Raw genomic sequence first — 9,907 nt, 5'->3', positions numbered from 1 at the left:
ATATATATATATATATATATATATATATATATATATATATATATATAAACATATATATATATATAAACATATATATATATATATAAAATCCCCTTTAAGAGGAAAATTGGAAGTGATGATTATACACACACACACACACATATATACATATGTGTATATATAATAATAATATTATAATAACAATAATAATAGTAATAATAATAATAATAATGATAATAATTGTTTCTTTATTAACCAGGATGGTATACTATTGCAATTTCGAGGGGAGATGATTAGTTGTTACTGTCAACCCCAACACTTGACTAGTATCCTCTTTAATCGACCTCCAGCACTTGAGCCGTATCCTTTTTAAGCTTTTCGCCCAGCATCCTAATGATTCTGTCAGCTTACTTACTTGTTATTGTGTTGCATAGATTAACACTTCATTTCCAGCTTTTAGGTTTAATTTTTGCATCTATTTCCATGTTCCTTGCTTATCCACACCACAACTGATGTCTCTCACAAATTGTCCATGCATCAATTTTCCATTCCAGCATGCTGTTTTCTATCTATCCTGACATTATATTCTTCCTCTAATACTATCACCTCGAAAAATTCTTCTTCTCATCTGAACTTCTCTAAGTAATTCTTCTGAAATTATCAGTTCAGTGTTCCTCATGTACATACTTTTCAAGTTCCAGTCTTTGTTGTAGCGTGGATGCTTGTGAACCTCAGTGACCATGAGGCTATGCCATCAGAATGCAAGCTCCTGGTAGATACCCCCACCCTCCATGCTGGATAGATCAAAAGTTGGAAGCCAGACTAATATGGAATATCTCTTCTCAGAGGTGGAAATGGGTTTGTATGAGGCCAAAAGCCAAAAAAGAAAATTAAGTTACAGAAGCATTGATGACAATTCAAAACCAACAAGACCTGGTGGTGGCATGTAAATAGCACCATTTAAGTGTGATCGTTACCAGCATCGCCTTCCTGGCACTTGTGCCAGTGGCATGTGAAAAGACATTCGAGCGAGATCATTGCCAGTGCCACTGGACTGGCTCCTGTGCAGGTGGCACGTAAAATACACCATTTTGAATGTGGCCGTTGCCAGTACCGCCTGACTGGCCTTCGTGCTGGTGGCACGTAAAAGCACCCACTACACTCTCGGAGTGGTTGGGCGTTAGGAAGGGCATCCAGCTGTAGAAACTCTGCCAGATCAGATTGGAGCCTGGTGTAGCCATCTGGTTCACCAGTCCTCAGTCAAATTGTCCAACCCATGCTAGCATGGAAAGCGGATGTTAAACGATGATGATGATAATGAAAGACTACTTTCTCTCTTAACCTTCCACTGATACTGCTGCACCTCTTATGTGTCCATAACTTCCACAGGATACACCTTATGGGGTATCTACCTTTTTTTTTTTTATACATATAATTTATCCAAACGATTCTTTCGGCACTGATTTGTTCATTATTGTCATTTGTTATTCTGCTGTTTTTATCACACCCTTATTTGTGTATGTGTGTGTGATGTAATAAATGCTGTTTCTAAAGAACATTTCCTGTGATAATTCCGGCCCGTAACTTCCTTATATTTGAAAGATACATTGTCGTTGTTGTCGTCACTGCCGCTGCCACTGCAACTGCTGCAGTTTCCGTCACCACTGCCACTGCTACTGTCTCTTTAATCTTCTATCTACTATTTTATTCCTTATAAACTGTGAATTTCCCTGTCTAGAACTTTTCATACATGCTCACCTTGTCTCTGATGATGGAATACACAGTGTATGGACATGCAAGCCTATCCAGAAACAGCTTAGCCTAATTCACTTTAACCTAATTGAATTATTGTAAATGACTTGAGATACTTATCCTGCCTTGATTTCTTTTGTCCTTTTTTCTCCAATATAATCTATACCTGCTAACTCGGATGCCTAATACAGATCCCTAGCACCAGCCTCAGCTGTGACCTTAGAACCTAATGGATGACCTATTATAGCACTTACTCAGTGTACCTATTCATTTAGACCAGGGGTTTTCAAACTTTTTGACTTGCGGACCCCTTAATATTTCAGGCTTTACCTTATAAACGCTTATGAAATTTATACATAAATATTTGCTTAAAATAACATATATTTTTACATTTATTTATTTAACAAATAGGTTTATTGTCAATTAAAAGATTTCGATTAAAAAACATGTATAAAATCAAATTGCCCATAAAAAGTATTTGCTGTCCACAGACCCCGTCTTGTCCTTGCGGACCCCCTGCGGTCCGCGGACCACAGTTTGAAAACCCCTGATTTAGACCACCAGTGAACTAAACCCCTCATATTCTATATATATATATCTTCTATATAATAAAGCTCAAGATGCATTATTATTATTTTCCCCTTTCTCTCTCTTGTTGTTGGGAATAGAAGATACATAAAAACAAAGTATGTGTTCTCATGTAAAATTTTACAAGAAAGACGGTGAGCTACTTAAAATTTACTTTCCATTGCAATTAGGGGGCTTCAATGGGAGCAAACACCCCCTGTGAAATTTCAAATACCTCCAATTTCAATGAAAATAAGAACATAACTAATAGGTACTAAATAAAGATGATTTTCAAAATTTCACCATCTTACAATATTATTTAACCCTGCTAATGGTGTTTATAAACCGGGACAGAGGCCCGTTAAAAGTGCAACTACATCCACTTTACATGGAAGACACTTAAACTTTAAGTAGGTGTTCTTGGAATAAGTGTACTACAAAACTTCAACAATGTATATCTCATGTATTTGTATATATACATGTATTTGCATATATATGTTTTTGTATATATATGTATTTGTATATATGTGTGTGTGTATATATATGTATATATATATATATATATATATATGAGCATCTACCTGCTAGAAATAAGAGCCAAGTCTTAAATAATCCACCGTAGCGCACCAATATAACAGAAAAACAGACCGAATTAAAACATTTTACATTTAACAGTCATGAATTTAAACTGGTGGTCCACACTGACGAAGCTCAAGGTTGAATAACCAAAAGCAGAAACCTGGTTTGTGGATATCCGTAATTGCATAATATTTTTATTTGTGTTGTTAAATGTTTTAATTCGGTCTGTTTTCCTCGCATACTGTTTTTCTCTGTTATATTGGTGCGCTACGGTGGATTATTTAAGACTTGGCTCTTATTTCTAGCAGGTAGATGCTCATTAAGCATCATTACGATATTTCATAGCTCCTTAAAGCTATCATAACTGCATTCCACCAATGCTACTACTGGTGATATTATCAAATTTTGAATTTATTCACAGATGATATGAACAGTAGTGACATCTAACTTCAAATCTCAGTGTTTGAATATTTCATTTAAATATATATATATATATATATACATACTTGTCAGATGGGTAGTCCTGATGGGTATACTGGGCTTTGTATATTTTACCCCAGTGTCACTTTGATGGCATGCACTGCTCTCTCACTCAATAATAATGATAATAATAACAACTATGATGATTTAAAGTGGGAAATATGAAGGTCGTGGTCAATGAAGAGAGTAGATGTGATATCAATAGTGGTTGATGCACTTGGAAGTATCAACACTCAACAACCAACATGGCTGAGAAAGATTGGTGCAAGTGTGAAGGTAGAACACCTACAAAAATCAGTATTGCTTGGAACTACAAGAATTCTTTGCAGCGTTCTTGAAGCATGACCAGTAAAACAAGTGTCACCGTAATCTGCTGGCTGTGGGCAGCTGACACTTCTCCATTATACCCAGCAAAATAAGCTGTGAATTTTCATATAATAATAATAATAATAATAATAATAATAATAATAATAATAATAATAATAATAACAATTCTCTCTGATGTTTTAGGGGAGGGAGCTAGTCAATTACATCAACCCTTGTGCTCTACTGGGATTGACCCTGGCAGTATGAAAGGCAAACTGAACTCAAAGCATAAAGCCAGAATAAATACTGCTAAGCGTTTCATCTGGTATGGTAACAATTGTGCTAGTTTGCCACCTTCTATAATAATAATAATGACGATGAATATGATGATGATGATGATAATGATGATGATGAATTTTGCAATAGGCACAAGGTCTGAATTTATGGGGGAAAGGGGTTGTCAATCACACCAATCTCAGTGCTCAACCGGTACTTAATAATTACAATGATGATGATTGTGATGATGATGGTGATGAATGTGATGATGAGGAGGAGGATGATGATGATGATGGTGGTGGTGGTGATGATGAGAAGAAGGACAACAACAACAATAACAACAACGACAAACAACAATAACTAATTTCTCAAGAAAAAGACTTTTAAGTGAAAGAACAGAAAAAAAAACAAAAAACACCAACAACAAATAATAATTTTTGGTTATTCATATACTTTTTCTGTAGATTTTTGACCAAGATTTGAAACCTAATCATTCAGATTAATTTTTACAGAAATAAAAATACTTACCGGTGTGCAATGGAATTCATCATCGCTACGTTCGACATTTTCATTGTGATCATCATCAAATGTTCTTAGGACTAATTTTGCAGAAAATTATCCACTTCAGAATAGAAAGAAACTTCAGATACGAATCAAGCAATTTGATTGGTCAAAGGCATAATCCCTTTTATATACACAATATTTCTATTTATCTGGCACTACTAAGCAGTACTACCAGGAAATTTTCGGCTTCTTGTGGTTCATGCAGTCATATGTTTCTTTTCTTTGTTTTTCCTTTGTTAAATAGGTGTGCTCATGTGTACATGCTTGTACATGTATATGTGTGTGTGTATATATATATATATATGTATATATATATATATATATACTTTATTTAAAAGCAGCAGAAATATAACAAAAAAACCGTTACTCTGAGTTTCACGTTCCCGTTATGTATATATATTTGAAAAGATTTGTAAAAGTACCACACGAGTAAGTAAATATTGATGATGAATAAAAATGAAAATGCCACTTTTTTAAAACATTTTTTGGGTGTTTTAATTAATTTACATCTTTCGTTTTTTTTTTAAAAAATCCGAAACATGTAAATTAATTAAAACACCCAAAAAATGTTTTAAAAAAGTGGCATTTTCATTTTAATTCATCTTCAATATATATATATATATATATATATATATAATTTTATGAATGTATATGTGTGTGTGCATCTATAGTAATTAACATGAAATTTTGTCTGTCTGTCCATCTGGGACCCCTGTATCTCAGTCTACATTTGCTCTACCTAGACATATATCTTTTTGGAATCAGGATGACCCCAAGATTGGAAATCTGCCCTTCATCTGATTCTTCAACATCCAGTATTGGGATCAGGTCCGGATGAGGATCTGTTGTATGCTAACAGTTGAAAATTCAAATTTTAAAAGAACTCCAAAAATTTCTGAACTTACAAGTTTTTCATTTAACCCTTACATTACCAACCTGGCTGAAACTGGCTCTGGCTCTGTAATACAAATGTCTTGTTTTCATAAGTTTTGATTTAAAATCTTCGACCAAACCTTTGTCACAATTTATGTTCCTAACACTAGCTAATGATGACTAAGTTATTTTCTCAAAATAAATATGGTAACGAAAGGGTTAAACTGAATTTAAAGTAATACTATATTGGTAAGGTAATACCATATTGGTAGGATACCAATAAATGTTTTATTATCATAGCTCTCTTTAGTTTTAGACCACAGGCCCAATTAGCCCTCTGCAAGAGCTATCTTAAAAGCCCAACAGAGTGTAGCTAGTATACACACACACACCCCAACATAGGCTACTAGTTAGTGACTTCAGAATTAGGGCTAGAGGGACTCAAAAATATAAACCACATTGGAAAAGAAGAATATGGAAGCTCAAAGACCCGGAAAACCAACAAAAATTTAGAGACATTCTACTGGAGGCCTCTGATGATAGAGAGGAGGAGGAGGAGTGTACAAAAGCAGTGTACTTCAATAGAAAGATGGTAACAAATGGGTAGGACCTCCAAGAGAAATTTTGCAAGGCAGAATAAGAGCCCTTTGGGGCCTTGGACTGTAGGTAGATACCCTTGGTGTTATCATATGTCTATACAAATAGGCCTACAATAATTAATAATAAATACTAATAAAAAGAAATAAGTGTGGTGCAATAAGTATAATGTAGAGGTACATGGCCTAGTGGTTAGAGCAGCTGACTCGCAGTTGAGGAATCATGGGTTTCAATCTCAGACTGGGTGATGAATGTGTTTATGGGCAAAACACCTAAGCTTCATGCAGTTCTGACAGAAGGTTATAGCCAAATTCTGCTGACTCTTTCACAACTTTTCTCTCACTCTTTCTTCACCTACGATGAACTAGTGTCCCATCCAGGTGGGGAACCTATACACCAATGAAACTGGGAAACCGATCTTTATGAGCCAGGCATGGCTCAAGAAGGAACAAACAACAACAATAAGTATAATGATGCTTGTGTAAGTCGGGCTGGGAATAGTAGATAGCGTTTATTTTCAAGGTGGTGTGTGGATGTTGCATGTTTGAAGATAATATTTTTTCATTCAAGTATTCTTGATTCAAATGTTGCTATTGGTTGTGGGAATTGCTGCTGCTGCTGCTATCGATTAAGTTATTTATCTAATATTTAGATTTTCTTTGCACAAGTATTTTCTCTCTTGGGGTTCTACTTCTAATTTTGTTCATGGGTTCTGTTTTTATTGGGGGTGTGGTTTGAGTATATATTGGTAACTATATCCGCAAACATCTGCCAAGTCAATCTGTTGTCTGAAGAAGTGCGTGTGAGTGTACACGTGCATGGGTGTATGTAAGAGATCAGTTGACAAATAATAGACATAATTAATTGCTACCAAGTGTGCTTTGTACAGATGCACATTATCAAATAATAGGCACGCTAGTGGTGAATGTAGATGACTTAGTCTTGGAATGCTGGAAACTAAAATTATAATGTTCTCTGTTAAGGTCTGAGAGAAGGGTTTTCTCAGCTTTTCTGTTTTTTGATTTCAGTCACTGAATAGGTGGCCATACTGGGGTACTGCCTTGAAAATTTTTAGTTTACCATACTGACCCCAGAACTTATTTTAGTTTGTATTTATTTTTCTTATTTTATTGATCTTTATTTGTCAGATAGCTAAGGTATAAAGAGACACACCATAAATACAAATATGGGCATGCACACACACACACACACAGAGTCATACGTGTGTGTGTGTATTCATGTCTGTATTTATGGTGTCCTTTGATGTCGTCAAATAAATAGAGATCGATAAATATGTAGTATAACAGCTAAAATCTTTGAAGGCAGTACCCCAGCATAGACACAGGTCTGATGAATGAAACCCCTCTCCCCACATACACACACAGAAGCATGTATATGAATGCTATTATTATGGCTAGAAAGGTTTTGGATGTAACAGAAGATGAGATTAATATCATAATTTTAGCTAGGACAACTCTGATTTCTTTCCAAGGGAAACACTGGCATTGGTTGTCTAGAAATAATGAGTTTGATCTGGCTAAGGCATCCTCGAATTCTGATGAGGTTATGTACTGTCTAAGTTTGCATATACTCTCCAAACTGAAGGAGAGCTTCCCTTAAGTGGGAAATGAGCTGTCCTCAAATGGAAACAGAGGAGTGGAGCTCCTGAAGTGTCTCCTGCATGATGTTCTCAGGAAGATGTTGAAAAGCACTGGAGAAAGGAGACATTCTTGTTGAACATCCACTGTTGTCCTGAAGAATTGTTTGATGTTGTTGCTCTGCAAAACTGCACGATTTGTCATCAATCTGACCTCTGTCACAACTTCATCGATTTCAAAATACATCTTTGACCTTACTAGAAAGTGATGAAGAATTACGATTTACGTAATCCAAGTACTGCATGAAAACTCAAATAGTGCAGTTCTCTTGAGCTTCGTCTATATTAGTATTAAAATTTCGATCATTGTTTTGGAGTTACCTCCCTTGCTTGTTGTCAAGATTTTCAGCCTCATTCGTTGGAGATTTTGTCTATTGATTGTTTGGATAGCCTCTGTTGATCGAAGTTTTCGAATTAACTTATCTTACTTATATGAAACATTAATATTATTTCCATTTAATATGTAGAACGCTTTCAAGTTATTTTCTCTCAGCCATATTGCTGCTATTCATCATAAGAGGTTAAATACCGTAAAGACGCAAATGTAAAGACTGTGCTTGTGTATGAATGAATGGTTGTCTGTGTATGTATGAATGTTTACGAGATAGTATCATTTATAAGGAAAAGTTGGCAAGCTGGCAGAATCGGTTTTTTTTTTCGCCTTATTATATTCTGCTTTCAAATTCCGCCGAGCCAGTTTTGCCTTTCATCCATCCAGGGTCGATAGTATCAACTAGCCCCACCCTCTAAACTGCTGGCCTTGTGCCTAAATCACCATATCATACTCTCTCTCTCTCTCTCTCTCTCTCTCTCTCTCTATATATATATATATATATATATATATATAATAACAGTTTGAATTGGTTCCATATGATTTGAAGTTTCGTAAACGCGTAGGAGACGTCCATCCCATCAGATGCCGCTCTTAAGTTTGACAATTGTGTAAACTATACTTTGTCGAAGTCTAATAAAATCGAATACCACCCGTTACTTTAAAGACGAGATCAATTCCAATCTGTTCATACTAAGAATTTCCATCGGCTGATCTTTTTTGAGTTATCCCCCTTACTGCTGTTTTAGTATTTTATAGTTTTAACGAGTTTTTTTGTTTATTTATCATTTGAATGAGCTCAGTTGATAGAAGTTTTTCAGCTCGTTATATTTACCTTTAAAAGACATTAACGTATTTGTATATAGTATATAGAATGCTCTCCTGATATATTTTCTCAGACAGATTGCTGAAGTCAATATAATCGACTATATTTCTTCCATAAGATGCATGCTCTTAAGTCACTACCAGAAATCAATAATTTTTATTTCTAGTTTTATTCTTTCCATATTTACTTATGTGTATCAAACTCTCGTCACGTTCCTGTCACCTGTCAATTATTGACACGACGAAAACATAACTAAATTTAATTACCTTTTGGCATCGATCTTACTGTATAATGACGTTTTTCTTGCGTCAAAAAAAAAAAAAGTTTAATCCCAACATTAAACTCTGACCCTAACGGATATTAAGTCCCCTATTTTATATCATAACAACAATTCAAAGTCCAGTAATTATACAATATTTTAAATAATTTTTTTGGTGGTGTTTAAGATCCGCCGAAAAAATAAAAATAGAATACACGCAAACAAGGATTTGTTGGTGTGTTGTGTGTCCTCGGCACCCATCAAAGAACGGAAAAGAGGTTGTAGTGTTCGAAGCTGGATGTTTCCAGTTAAAAAACATCTTGTCCCAGGGAAAAAGACAGTAGAGAGAGAGAGAGAGGGGGGGAGAAGGAAAGAAAGAGGGTTAGCGAGAGAGAAATTAAGAAGACGACAAAGAGAGGAAAGCGAAAAGAATAAGGAAAATGTAAAGGGATGGAGAGGAAGAAAGAGGGAAAGGCAGATATGATTAATAAAGTTTAACCAAACTGCAACACCTTTTCTTTCGCATTCCTTTCTACTAAGTAATATCAATTAACAATAATCTTAGCCGTCGTCGTAACGACTCCTCCGCCCCTTCCTTATTTACTATAATTCTAGTTTTAGTTTAGACCAGACGAATCTAGCCTGATCTGTCCCGTGCCAAGCTACTACCTCATCCTTAGTAGCAACACAAATCACAAAAAAAACGGAAGTCTCAGCCCAGCCGCCGCTACCTGAGTTCAAATAATTAAAAAAAAAAAAAACATCACCCCCCACCACCGTCTTTCAATCGAAGCCGTTGTCACCGTCGTAGCCATAAGAAAGAACATCCACTGCAACCAAAACAAAAAAAACTTCCTCTCC

At 35.4% G+C, this 9,907-nt stretch overlaps 1 protein-coding gene across 1 annotated transcript in view; it reads right to left on the bottom strand.

Annotated features, from left to right (window-relative positions):
* LOC106884280 (glycerol-3-phosphate acyltransferase 1, mitochondrial) overlaps nucleotides 1-4,549 on the bottom strand; it is a 72,938-nt gene extending 68,389 nt beyond the window's left edge. Inside the window, exon 1 of the mRNA XM_014935572.2 lies at nucleotides 4,468-4,549. Within this exon, the coding sequence (XP_014791058.1) occupies nucleotides 4,468-4,523 (56 nt within the window). The 5' untranslated portion in view covers nucleotides 4,524-4,549. The remainder of the gene's footprint in view (nucleotides 1-4,467) is intronic.
* Between the last annotated feature and the right edge of the window lie 5,358 nt (nucleotides 4,550-9,907).

This window comes from Octopus bimaculoides, chromosome 14 (assembly GCF_001194135.2).
Source record: "Octopus bimaculoides isolate UCB-OBI-ISO-001 chromosome 14, ASM119413v2, whole genome shotgun sequence".
Classification (NCBI taxonomy): domain Eukaryota; kingdom Metazoa; phylum Mollusca; class Cephalopoda; order Octopoda; family Octopodidae; genus Octopus; species Octopus bimaculoides.
The sequence above is the reverse complement of the archived record's forward strand: the minus strand, read 5'-3'. Positions and strand labels throughout refer to the sequence as shown.